General features: G+C 48.7%; 1 protein-coding gene across 1 annotated transcript in view; it reads left to right on the top strand.

The window, feature by feature from the left end:
* The window catches only part of LOC142587960 (uncharacterized), a 93,220-nt gene extending 80,659 nt beyond the window's left edge, over positions 1-12,561 (top strand). The window contains exons 4-5 of the mRNA XM_075699361.1: positions 5,272-5,521; positions 7,166-12,561. Coding sequence (XP_075555476.1) covers positions 5,272-5,521; positions 7,166-7,562 — 647 coding nt within the window. The 3' untranslated portion in view covers positions 7,563-12,561. The remainder of the gene's footprint in view (positions 1-5,271; positions 5,522-7,165) is intronic.
* The last annotated feature ends 1,644 nt before the right edge of the window (positions 12,562-14,205 follow it).

Below are 14,205 nucleotides of genomic sequence, written 5' to 3'. Positions count from 1 at the left end.
TCGGAGAGTCCAATGAGTGTTAGACTGAAGAGCGTTGGGCTGAGTACTCCGCCCTGAGGCACCCCACGGTTACTGTAATGCTGTGAGGTCGGGCCGTCCTCGGTAAGCACGAAAAAGGATCTCTTATGTAGATAGCTACTTATCCAGAGATAGACTTTGCCGCCAAGTCCTACTGCCTCTAACGCGTTGAAAATCGCTTCGTGCGTTACGTTATCGTACGCTCCTTTAACATCCAGAAACAGGGCAGCAGATAATCTTTTGCAGGACTTCTGGTGCTCGACGTACGTCACTAAGTCGATAACGTTGTCTATGGAAGAACGGCCACGCCTGAAGCCGGCCACTGCATCTGGATATACCTGGTAATGTTCGAGGTACCATTCTAGCCGTGCTAGAACCATCCTCTCCATTAGTTTTCCGATGCAACTGGCAAGCGCGATTGGTCGGTATGATGCAATGTCTACAGGCGACTTGCCAGGCTTGAGTAGTGGAATTAGGCGACTGGTCTTCCATTCCTGCGGAACCGTACCTGTCTGCCAGGAGCTGTTGAACAAGAGCAGGAGCTCTTTTCGAGCCTCTTCGCCAAGATTACATAGGGCACGGTAGGTTATACCGTCGGGTCCTGGTGAAGATGAACGCTTGCACAAGGCCAGTGCAGCTTCGAGCTCGTCCATGGAGAAAGGACTATCCATGCGGGGGTCGCGTGAAACCGGTGAGTGGTGGAGCGTCGATGTTCCAGCGGAACTAGTTTCGCCAGCAATCCTCCTGCAGAAAGCTTCCGCTACGTCAATCTCGCTGCATTGTTGGTGAAGGGCCAAAGACTTAAAAGGGTGGCGCTGCTGAGGGGTTCCACGGAGACCACGAACAGTTCTCCATATGTGAGACAAAGGTTTTCGTGGATCCAAAGATTCGCAGAATGATTTCCATCTTTGCAATGCGAGTTTGTCCATGCGACGCTGAATCTTCTTTTGAGTTCTTCTGGCCAACCTCAAGTCATGTACAGACTTCGTGCGCCTGTATCTTCGCTCTGCACGACGACGAATTGCACGAAGCTTCTCTAGCTCGATGTCGTATTCGGTGCGTGTATACGTTCTCAGAAGCGAATGTTTCGCAACCTCTAGGGCACCTTTTATGATGTCCTCTAGGCTAGAGGACAAGTCGTCACGACAGCCGTCTTCGACAATTGACTTGAACATTGGCCAGTCGATACATTGTGTGACGCCGGCTAACCTGGAGTCCGTCAACCCTTCAACCCTAAGATAAGTGGGTAGGTGGTCACTTCCCCGCGTTTCAATATCCGGAAACCACCTGACCTTTCTAGTGAAAGAGCGTGAAACAAAGGTCAGGTCCAGGCAGCTACAGTAGGCAGTTCCACGCAGGAAGGTGGGGCTTCCATCATTTAACAAGCACAGTTCTTGTTCGGAGGCAAATGACACTAATTTTCTGCCTCTCGAGTTTATCTTAGAACTTCCCCAGAGATGGTGGTGGGCATTAAAATCTCCAGTAATCACCAAAGGCTGCGCAGTCGCCGTCGTGATTCGCCGTAATCTCTCGCAGTCCAGCCGACTTGAGGGCGATATGTAGGCTCCAATTAATGTGAAAGTGAGCTCGCCTTTCTTTACTGTCAGACATACGTATTGGTTTTCTTGGTCAGGCGACACTGGGTGATGGACATACGTAAGATCACGTCGCATGAATACGATGATCTTGCTGCATTCTCCGTGGGTGGCTGACATGAAACACTCATACCCGGACAGTCTGATGTTATCTGATAAGGGCTCGCAGATGACGATGATTGGGAACTTATTCGTGAACACAAACTGTCGAAAGTCCGACATGCGTGACTTCAGTCCTCTGGCGTTCCACTGAAATATCGACGCGTTTCGGACTTCGTCACGAAACGACGGCTTCTGGAGAGCCATGATTTTAACCAAGAACTGCAAGTACTGGACTCAAAGTGTCCAGCACCTGTAGTGCGCTTTGCGCAGACGAAGACTTCATGTTGGTAAGTATAACGCGAATGGCATTCGTGAGCGACCGCAGAATGTTGATGACCTGGAGATCATCAATCAGCGTCGCTTCAACAGGTGCAGAAGCCGTGGAAGTCGGTGCGTTTTGAGGTAACCTAGCAGGGAGATGTGCGCTCGGTAGCTCAGGCCATTCTTCAGGACGGGCGAGCCTCCCCGCTTTGTTTTCTTTCCTTGTATCTGTCTTGGTGGCGCAGTGTGGTGATGCGGCAGTCCTTCTGACGGTAGCTGGCGTGTACCTATCTGCAGTTTCGGAATTTCGCGAACGTTTTCTGTGTCGATGCCGACGTCGCCGTACAGCGGTAGCAGCCTCTCGATGCGTTGAATTGTCCCGCACCATTCGTTTTAGAATGGTGAATTCCGTCCGCATCCGCGGGCAATCCTTTGATGAGGCCTTGTGAGGACCACTGCAGTTAGGGCATTTTAGAACATGTGCGTTGCAGGCGTATTCTGAATGAGACTCAGAGCACCGCGGGCACACGACGTTGTTCACACAGACACCCTTCACGTGGCCAATCTTGCAACATTTGAAACACTGGAGGGGCTTCGGTACGAATGGTCGTACTGGATGGCGGACATGTCCTACTTTGACGTGGGAAGGAAGGCTGTCTCCTTCAAACAAAATCTTCACACAGCGTGTGTTTCCCAATCTGGAAATCCTTGTAATGAAAGTGCCTTCTGTCGTTGGCTTTATCAACGTTGGCAAGTCGTCATTAGAAATGGCAACGTCGACGTCATAAATGACGCCCGCAGTACCATCGCCGCCTGTGGGGATCATTGATCGCACCTTTACATTGTCGATATCAGTTATATTACGTAGGTGTTGTAGGGCGCTGCGATGTAAAACATCAACTGCCAGGACATTCTTCCGCGAGTTTATTCGCACGTCTTTAATCTCATTTGGTGCGATTCTCTCAAGTAAGGAAGAGAGGACCTGTCTGTTGAGGAGCCGCAAATTGGTCGCCGGGTCCACGGGCATGAAGAGCACAGTGTGCGGCCAGCGCAGCGGTGCACTCTTCACGGTAGAAGCACTTGGCGACGAAGATGCCTGCAGTAGTCTTCTTTTCGCTGATCTACTCATCACGACCTGGAAGTCATCGTCCGATGAGTCGTAGCTGTCCGAGCATATCTCAGTGGCCTCGCTGTCTGTAGCGCTTGACGCACTTCCACGTTTCCTGGACGCTAACCGACCTGACGGCTGCACATCAGGAAAGTCCTCGGAGATTTCTTCATCCATTGCCGCAAGGAGGGAGCGGGAGCTCCCAGAAATGCAGGAAAACAAAGCGAAAAAGCGGAGACAAACGTAGAAGCGTTCTATCAAAGAATCACTTCGTCTTCCTTCCGAAAAAAAGAGAGAATTAGGAAGTGTCAACGTAGTAGGCACACTGATTCAATGTGCCGACGCTACATGGAAGTTAGCTTTTAAAGAGTGAGAGATAACAAGGAGAGGGAGAGGCACCGATGACAACATACTTAATGTATTTATTCGGCATTATGTGGAAATTATTGCTAATTTCGTCATTGAGCAGTTCCGACGTTCACTGTTAACTGCAAAACAACCTAGTGAATTCTTGTGTGTGTCGTTTTGCGCTAAACAAAGTATTCATGGATTCGCACCAACTAGCCCACCAACGCATTGTGCTGAATGGAAGAGGCCTCGTGTTGTTCCCATCTTCAAGAAAGGCGACCATATACAGTTAGAAAATTACCGTCTTAGGTCGAGTTTGCCAGGGCGAACGGGTGCAAGTGAACGATGTATGCATGGCCCAAAGCATGATCACATGTCGTCACCTTGTCATATCTTTTTATATCCCCCCCCCGCGCCATATCACCTTGTATCACCGCAAACTACCAACTGTTTAACACTGTTAAAGAACGCGCTTATATAAGGGCGTTCTTTAACAGTGTTAAACAGTTGGTAGTTTGCGCTATGTACGTCCACGTCCTGTCCACTTAAAATTGCCCGTGTAACACTAAGCGCAATATAATCATCAACTAAATAACTATTGCCTAATGAACTAACTAGCTATTAAAGATCCGATTAGTTATTCTTTAGTAGGGAAAGGGTTATTTATGACACTGAAAGATGAAGCAAATGAGAGAAAGGGAAGAGTACAAAAAGAAATGTAAAAAATATGAAACAAGGGAGAAGAATGGCGAAAAAGTGGCATGCATGTGATGTGAAAAGTACGCCCTTGCACCTTCCGCATCACAACGAGAAAAAAAAATAACCAATAACAATCTGTCAGACTGCCACACTTCCGTTAGGAGCAGCAGCTGCACATTTAACGCGCGCACTGCTTATGTCATTTCGCAACTGGGCTCTTCGATATGTTTATTGTCTCTTTTTAAGAAAATGGGCAGTCGTGGAACTTGTCAGCAGCTTCAGAGAGCACTCTTCCGGGCATGCAAAACCAACAACTGTGGCGGAGCATGGCTATGATAAACGCTGTTGATGGAGGTTACTAGTTTATTTTGACTTCCACAGTTTATTGAACGTGTACTTGGGCGTCATCATACGAGCGATGTCTCAATACACGAGCAATCAATTTTTTTTATTACACGGGCCATGCAGTGCGGTTCAAAGTGGCAGGCAATACATGACGTCGATGCTGTAAGGGTGAGCTTTACGACACTGAGGTATCGGCTTTATATATGAACAAGCCATGCTTGCTTGCTTGCTTGCTTGCTTGCTCGCTCGCTCGCTCGCTCCCTCACTCACTCACTCACTCACTCACTCACTCACTCACTCACTCACTCACTCACTCACTCACTCACTCACTCACTCACTCGCTCACTCGCTCACTCGCTCACTCGCTCACTCACTCACTCACTCACTCACTCACTCACTCACTCACTCACTCACTCACTCAACTCACTCACTCACTCACTCACTCACTCACTTACTCACTCACTCACTCACTCACTCACTGCTCATCCCGTGAGTGTAACGGCAACGCCGGATAAAACCAAAATATTCACATGGTGCTGTGTCTATACTTCAATTGAAGCATGTCTAAAAAGTGCAATCCAGGGCCTCTAGCAAGAACCATTTCATACGCGAAATGACACATGCGAGACTTACAACCTTTGTGCCCTCGCTACACGTTTTCTGTTCCATAAAGTGTTCTCTAACGCACTGGTATAGCGCTTGCAGTGACACCTGGGAGACGTTTTACTGCGTACATATGCACCCGAGTGTTAGCTCTGCATGCTTATAAACTATTGCGCTGCCGCCATCGTGCAGGACCGGCGAGCCCCAACGACTCAGAGTCATCGAAACCCTCAGTGGATCTGGCGGTGGACGACTCAAACAGCGAGGACGAGGACGGCTCCGACCTCAAGGGCGACGACCTCGGGGTGGGCGGCGCGCAGAACCGCGACGGTGGGTCCTCTGGTCCCGGCTCCCAGCAACAACCCCAAAAGAAACGGAAACGTCGAGTGTTGTTTTCCAAGGCACAGACGTACGAACTCGAGAGGCGTTTCCGGCAGCAGAGGTGAGCTTGATGTCAATCAATCAGGGGAATAAAACGCTAATTAAGCGTTTCAGTGTCGGGTTGATTTCGCAGGGGACGTTACTGCAGTGTCGTCTTTTCATCTTTTTTTTGTCGGGTATTGATAACCACAACGGTATATTTTCGGTAATAAAGATGGGAAAAGATGACACGGTTGATGGCAAATGCGCTGCTTGTACGGTCCTCAGGTAAGCCAGGGACATGGTGGGACAAACGTGGGAACGTACCGGTACGTCAGCGACATTTGAATGGTTAAACGAACGGAGCCTGATGTCCCGCGCTAACTCGCCAAGCCACCGAGGCAGTGAAGAAAAAGAAAAGAAAATACAAAGCATCGTGGAAGAGTGGCTGGTTCACTTTGCTGGTGATTCGTCTTAGCGAAGATGAAGAGAGGTGAAACACAAGAGATTTCAGAGTGAATTGTAATAGGTACATTGCTATATGGCGGACGTGGCCATGGTTTATGAAATGACATGTTGGCCGGGGCTTCAAGTTACCGAGGAGGTCGTCGACGAAGACCTATAGGCCACTCGCCTTCAAAGCGAGAACAGACGCCAATAGTGAGCTCATTTGTGTTGGTTGTTGGAAAAACTGTCAGACTGGCCATTGGGCACTGCGTGTAACGTTCCGTTTGTCCTCATTGCGTACTACGAAAGTTACTTGGGTCCTCTATGGTAAAGTTATGTTAATGTGAGCTCATAACTGACTGTGGAAGTGTTGTTGTGGTATCGCTTACGTTTTCGTTTGCCTCTTGTGTGCCACGTTTAGACCGTCACTCACATCTGAAGTAGAACGCCAGGCCTGCATGGCGGGGCCTTTCCATTGCTTCCTCAAACGCATATATTTCTCTTGCATGGTGTTTTAGCATTTCTAAAGTGATCATTGCAGCCAGAGTACGTGGAGAAGACGAAAGAGTATAGTCGAGAAAGAGCGTTAACTTCGAATGAAAACTGTATGTGCGGTCCTCGTTATAAAGGATGGTGATCATCTGAGCGTTCGGATAGTTCACAGGCTTCGGATGGTACCCGTTTTCTTGCTGGGTGTATATGAGCACCACGGCCCGAATACCTTATGCCCCTGTAGAAACCACCATCTCTTCTCACGTGGACCATATACTCAGCGTTTGCCTGTTTAAGACGTTATCGCACCGCTATTCGTTATCGTAGCCGCATCTTCTGCCTATGGTACAATGGTGCTCTTAGAATTGACATGTCCACGAAGGCAAAAAAAAAAAAGGGTTGCGCGTGTGTTCTTACAAGTATCTGAGCCAGAAAGCTGGGCTAGTTGGTGGTTATTCTTATATGGGGACATTGCACTAGCGCCTAAAAAAGTACACGGACAGGAACACGAAAAAGACACACCAAGCGCTATGTTCCTGTCCGTGTCCTTTTTTACGCGCTAGCGCAATGTCCCCTTACAAGAATAACCACAAGCTAGCCCAGCTTTCTGCCTTAAATGCATTACTTTCTAGTACGTTGGGCCCTGTACTCCCCTCCCCAGCTTTACTAGCGTTCGGTGTGTCTTTTTTACGTTCCTGTCCGTGTCCTTCTTTAAGCGCTATAGTGCAATGTCCCCGCATAAGAATGTTCTTAACAAGTCCGCGCGCACCTTTTGCCGGCTACGCAGGTATCTGTCCGCTCCCGAACGCGAGCACCTGGCATCCATCATCCGGCTGACGCCGACGCAGGTGAAGATATGGTTCCAGAACCACCGCTACAAGACGAAGCGCGCCCGGCAGGAGAAGGGCCTGGACGGGTCGGCCGGCGCCGGCAACCCGCTGCCGTCGCCTCGTCGGGTTGCGGTGCCCGTCCTGGTGCGGGACGGAAAGCCCTGCCAGCCCGGATCGCTCAAGGACGGAACCTCGTCCGTGCTGCAACCGCCGCCGGGGGCGCCGGTGCCGTTTCCCGGCGACCTGGGCTCGGCGGCCGCGGCGGCCGTGGCCACGTGCATGGGGTCCTTCGGAGGGAGCGTGATGCCCACCTACTCGCATCCGATGATACCGCCGCAACCGAGGTGGTGGTGAACGCCGAGACAGAGGAATGTGTCGCGAGGTGGACGGACTGATCGCGATACGAACCGAGTGACGGCCACCCCGCGACCGTGGCGACGTGCGAACTGCGTGTGGTCCGGGAGGCTGTGGGACAGAGCCGCCGACAGCGAGCCGCCAGTACGTTTGGCTCGCCCCCTCCCCCTCCCCTCAACGTGGACCGAACGGAGTACGAGACCGAGCAGACAGGCGCTCGCGGTTGCAACCACTGCCCTGACTCGACTCCGGAGTTCATGGCAGTCCAGGACTGAGGTTGTTAGCGCGTTAGTGCGTGGTGGTTCGTAGTTTCACATGACGTGGACCGAAATGTGCGGTGAGCCGATTCGGCAGTGATGACGCGCCTCACGGCGACCGTGAGTCCGGAGTGCAGGACTGATAACCTCAAGTGGATATCGTTGTTGGAAACAAATCTTGGTGACAAAAGAAGTTAGCGATGGCCCCTTGACATTGATGTCACACCCAGACCGAAAGAGTTCCAGAACTTCGGTGTGTTGATAACTGCGCCTAACTGAAGAGGTGACAGAGTGGGGGGGTCCTGGTATCCGATGCTGGGTTCACAAAGAATGACAGCGCCCCCCCCCCCTTGACGATTCTCGTGACGATGCGTACGGAGAGACGGAAAAGTCGACATGATACGGAGGTGACTCCGTGGACTACAGGAGTGGTGAATTCGATGCGCGTTGACGAACACACTCTCGACAACAGCCCTCCGCCTGGCCCTGCATGAAGCGGTGAAGTGCTAAATGGCTGCCCCTTTCGACAACGCGACATTGTCGTGTCGACGTGTACAGAGAACGTTGCGTAAAAAAAAAGCTGGTGCTCTTCCTCCTATTCCAGGAGTGGCGCCATCTTCTAGCCGCGATTGGTACCGCCTGGGATTCATTCCTTGCACATATGTGGTGGAGAAATTTGTACAGTCTTACAGCTGCATGCCGAGTGTCGCGCCGGGCGCAACCGTGGAGGTCGGAAGACAGACCAGTGGTAATCGCCATGTTTGCGAGTGCACCGAGATGGATGTAACTTCGAAGGCTGTCCTGCACTGTGGAACAATGGAACGCGCCGTGTGCGCTACGGAGTGGTGACGATGTTGCCCGAGGACGTCGCTAAGCCTACGCAACCGCGACGCAGCGTTGGGCTGTTGCGGCCCCCTCTGCAACATTCAATTTGTTTTGAAGACGCTGTGACGCCAGCGACCAGCGCGCGAGAAGGTTTTTCTTTCGCATTTTAGGAAAGATAATCTTACGCGCGTTACTCGCGCGCTTTGGAAAAAATGGGATTCGCGCTCAGGCAAATTCTCGCTACCACCTTCCATTACATAGGCTTGCAGTTGCTACTGTCGTTGTTTAAGGTATGGTGTGACAACTCCTTTAATGCTTGGCAGAGTTGAAGGAACTATGTACAGTACACTCTGTAGTCGAGCGTACACGGTGTCCAGCTTAGATTCAATATTTTCCGTCTCAAGTCCTCGCGCAGGCACGATAGGGGTTGTGTAATGCTCTGTGCGCCAGTTGACTGTCGAATGCGAATTTCGTACAAGCGACTTTCCCTGACGCGGTGCACGCGTATAACAGTGAAGGCAAGCGTAGCGGTGTCGCCGGCTGTCGGTATTCTCGATCTTGTCCATGACCAGGAAAATTTGAAACTTTGAGTCCAGTGGTCCGTCAACAGTGTCACGGAGCACTTTCATGAGCGGTAGGTAGGTGTTGACTGAACTGTAGAGGTTTCGGGCATCGGGAATCGAAACGGGGATCATTGATTTACACTTGACAGAGTGATGATGTATTCGGCTGACCAGGTAAGGTTCCTGACAAGGATCTCTTTTACGAGAAAACCTCGTAAACCTTCTAAGGAACATTTCGAAACACACGATTCCAAGCTTTTGAAAAAGTGAACATGCTGTGTCTTCACGATCGTTGTTGCACGTGTGCTACTTTTTGGGTCTTCACGGCAGTGAGCACTCTCTGTAGCTTATCTCCCTCCGGTACTACTGGACACCATTAAGGAATGATTAGCATCCGACTAAAACTTTTTAGTTTCTCTTTTGTCCCAAAGCCAAGTTGAATCATGCCAGAGCGCCTTAAGCCGCGCTTCTAGGCAATACTTTTCAAAAGCGAGGTAGTCCTGAACTCGATCGGCAGGTCTAAATGTGAAAATTTAGAGGGTCGTTTACACAGTGGTCATATCAAAACACCAACTTTCCACAGATGAAGACAGCAATGTACGGTGTCCCTATCCATCGGTTTCTAGCTCATTCCCTGAAGACGTTGACTGACCCTGGCACAGTAGGACTATGGCTGCCCCGTCGTAGAGGCACTGGTACGCATTGACCTTGTAGCCACAGACGTTGGCTTAACGAGATTCTTGTGCGGCAAAGTGTGGGGCACACTTTTGTACAGAAAAAAAAAGCAACATATCCACCAGCATGCTTGATTAGGAGGACGCCTAGACGAAACGTCGAAGAGACACTCTTGCCGCAAGCTCTACCCACTGATACATTCTGTTCGAACTTGAGGACAGCTCGCGGGCGCAACGTGAAGCAACTCCGTTCTGGCGGCTTGCGACTTATACCCCGCATTTGTTCATGAGAGGACGAAGGACCACCCAAGTTTGAAGTGCGAGGGGCCCGTGTAATCCAAGGGCTCTGTTCCAAAGCCGTGTTCACGACACCGCAAGGGTGACGTAGACTTTGAACATGCTGACATATACCAAAGAAAGACTCTCTGGGGCGCTATGAATGGGAAAGTGCCTTAGTCCCTGCGTACCAAGTTAAGAGTTTAAAAAAAAAGTTTGTTGCGGGCCGAAGCATAACCCGTCAACTCTGTGTGCATGTGCTTATGTGCGTGGTATGTAAACGGCTGCGTGCATTTAGACCACTGGCACGGGCGATCGTGCACGGTAATGCGTCAGCGTTTAACGCAGCCTCGCTTACATACAAAGTGTGGAAATTGCGCAAACACATGTCCTACATCTGTGTGTGTGTGTTTTTTTTTTCATGCACACCCGTTCATTCTACAGCTCGTCCATGTAGAATTAGTCTCCCTAGTTCCGTCTCTGCCACTTTTCCCGGCTTAGATTTTTTTGTTTGTTTTAATGTAACGGGCTGAAGACACATTTGCCTCTCTAATGAAAAAAAAAGAGGATTTCCACATCCTCAAACGGTTCTATTGCTTCTGCATTTCACAGCTTGATCCTTCTTCTGATGTCACACTTAGTGCCCCGCATACAATGTTGTACTGAATAAAATGCTACGCTTAAGCATTTACTGGCCGTTTAAATAAATTTTCCTACTATGTGCACCTCCACCTTCTGTGCTAAAAGGCAGTGACGAGGCGTTTTTACAAAGCTCTCATCGTTGGAAAGTATTCGGCGATTTGTCCAAGTCATTGCGCATCCCCACATTTAATAAACATCATCTGTTCAGCTTGCGAGGGGTCCCCAAAATATTTTTTTCACATTGCCGGACTGCACGATTTGGCCAAATAACGAAGCAGTATCCCGAACGACAGCGATAATAAAGGCATAGTTGTTAAGAGATGACTTCCTTTGGCCAAAAGAAGCTGCCTAATGTTTTGGCCTGTACAAGATACATCATCGTCTTTCAGAGGGTACACTGAATTAGAATTAAAACACGCACGGCTACTTGAACTTCAACGTCTGAGATGAATATAATTCACTAATGGGTGTCTCCATCAGGCGTAGTAATCACGTGATATATCTTGCAACGAATCAGAGATCTGTGATGCAGTGCAAGATTGACTTTAAGTGAAATGGTGCGCTTAGCAGTGAGCAACAATGTAGCCTTTTAAAAAGCGTCGCGTGAGATTACACAGGAAAATAAAACATTGCATTGATATCTTTATGAAATATAATGTTCCAGATTTGAATACGAGTGTACAGAAGGGTGCAGTTGCAATTCACTTCATCGTAAAACCGCACTTTAACATATACAAACGCAACCTCGGGATCGCAGGCCGTGTAAAGAATTCAGCAACAACGAGAGAGAAATGGTGCGTTTAATAAGACGATTTGGTGGTTATGTCAAAGCGTTCTCTATTCTTTGGGAAACGGAAAATTTTGCAGTCGCTACAGTCTATTGGTGACTTTCGACACGAGTTTCTAATTTTCTAAGTGCGTTTACATTGGACATTTCAAACGGCAGTGAAAATATTCCCACTTGTTACCATATTGCATTTAAATGTTGTTCAGTTTACACCCTGCTACACGTAGACGGGATCAGTTCAAGATATTCGTCGTAGAAATGATTAAAAGAAAAAATGTTTCCCCTTGCTCCAGCATTTAGATCGAGGAGCATTCCAGCAGCACATTTAGCGTCGTGTTGGCGAGTTTGGAAGAGTTTTCGCTATGGCGTTTTTGAAAGGTCGTGATTCGTCTCCCATTCGAGATATTCAAGTGACGCGGTGAGTGCATGAAATGTTCAAGGCCCCTGAGTTCCGATTTTTTACCCTGTAAGAGGAATGCGCGGTACCGCTTTTCAATTCTGCTTAAGCAGCTGCTGTGTTAGAACGTTCTTTCTGTTAGTGGTTGTATTGTATTGCTTTCGTTTTTTTTTTCTCATTCACATGCTTCATCTAGTCTCAGTGTCAAAATACACATGTATATTTCACATTTTGCAGACGTTGTTTTTTTTTTTTGCTTTTACGTAGATGTTGGAGGGCGAAGTAGAAATGGACAATTGCCGTACCTGTTTCAATTTCTGTGTTGTTCTAAAAGAACATATTGTCACGTGACGAGTGCATCAAATTGTCATTTTACGACATCCTCGATGTGACACTCGTTCATAGATTTCTACTTACCTGTTGGCAGTAAGCGAAAAAATGTGTCAAAAATATGGAGAAAAAATATATGTTGCAAGAAATATACTTTGCAAAAGTGTTTTTTTTTTCCTTCTAGTTTTGCTAACGGCTTTGTGTTGGCATATGTACATAAAATAAAGAGAACGTGTAATTAAAACCTACCAACTGTTGTCTTTGTTTATCTGCTGTTTATTTCACGTCTTGAGCTTGCGTTGCACATGGGCGGCGCTTTTCCGTGCGTCAGATTTTGGGGAGAAGGCAGTCGGATGGAAATACTCCCAGTTTAACCAAAGTTTAGCTTGTGTGGGTATTAGTGGCATAGGTACGCAGTTTTATTTATGTACTTATGGTGCGCTACCCTTTATCAAAGACTGTAGCCGACAATGGGACATTATTTTACATTTTTGTTTATTTAAAATACATTACAGGCCCTTTGGGGGCATTGTGTAAGGCAAGCACAATTTTATTACATTTTTTTTTCAGGGGTAGCCCTATCCTCTTTAGGATCATCTTCTATCCAGAAAAAGAGCAAATTACTTCGTCTGGGCCTATTTTCTGCGTCCTCGCATCTTGCTAGTTACTCTTTGAAGCTGATCTAAGACATCACGTAAAGTCTTACTCACTTTCTCCTTCACGCTCGAGTCTACAGCGCTTTCTGTGGAAGTGGCTAACTCATGCGCCGCAACCCTGGCTGTTCGAATTACGTGTTCATTATCAGTGGTAGCTTGTTTGTCCTTTGCGCTTTTTAATTCCGCCAAGAGCGCCTCTAGTGCGGCGCCTAGTTTCTGTGTCGCCTCAAGAGCCGAGGCAAACGCATCTGCCTCAGCTTTTCACCTGGGACCTGGGTTCGACTCAACGTCGCCAGAAAGCAAGGGGAGCAACTCAAACATTGCAGAGTATAGCGAACACAGGAATAAATCAGAACGCTTTAACACATCAAACCACTCAACTGGGCACGACACCGCGATCAAACCGCAGTTGTTACTCCTAATGCATGAAACACACCGTACGTAACTAGCCTGCAATAGCAGTAGTTGAGTACGTTGCACACTCGATGCGGTGCCGTAGCCGAAGTGGACGCTTGCTGGCTCGTTTTTAAGTCCCATTGCGGTGGTGTCCGTCGTAGTCCGTAATCGCTGTTGCCAGATGTGCGCGAAGGTCTGGTCTGGATTAGGCGCTGTGAGTACCAAGGCGAGTATAAGCATACAAGCTCTCAAAAGAAACATGCCATTCTCCCTTGAAGATAACAAAGGTTGTTAAATTAGGTGAACTACGTATCTACATTAAAATTTCTTTTTTTCACCTTTCAGAGAATTTGGCCATCACACGAAAGTGAAAGGTGTATTATAAGAAGCGGAAGCCGCTCTGAGGCCCATTCACAAGTACAAGTCCATAAATGTGCACCGTCCGGGATAGCAGCGATAACAAGCAGGCGATGCGGCCTCCGCTGCTGTGCAGCGTAAACAGCACCCCACAGACAGCCAGTCGTCGCAGGCATATCCCGTGTGGCGTGAGTGCGTACGCGGCGAAACTGCGTCTGCTTCGTGGCTGTCCTTGGGGATGATTCATCACCGACGCCATGCTCATGCGCTAGGGACTCCTACGCTAGGGACTTTAGTGACTTTAGGGACTCCTACGCAAGCGGCTATGCAGAATGAGACCATCAGCTTTAACCGCTGCAGCCGTACGAACTTCTACTAGCTGGCCTTAAATTTAGAGCCGGTAAAACACGAACGTGAAAAACAAAATGTACTCATTGCTGGCTAAATAAAAAACGCGCAAAGAAGCTTTTGTCTGTCTGTTTG

This window comes from Dermacentor variabilis, chromosome 7, assembly GCF_050947875.1.
Source record: "Dermacentor variabilis isolate Ectoservices chromosome 7, ASM5094787v1, whole genome shotgun sequence".
NCBI classification, from domain to species: Eukaryota; Metazoa; Arthropoda; class Arachnida; order Ixodida; family Ixodidae; genus Dermacentor; species Dermacentor variabilis.
This window is presented reverse-complemented; position numbering and strand designations above follow the sequence as displayed.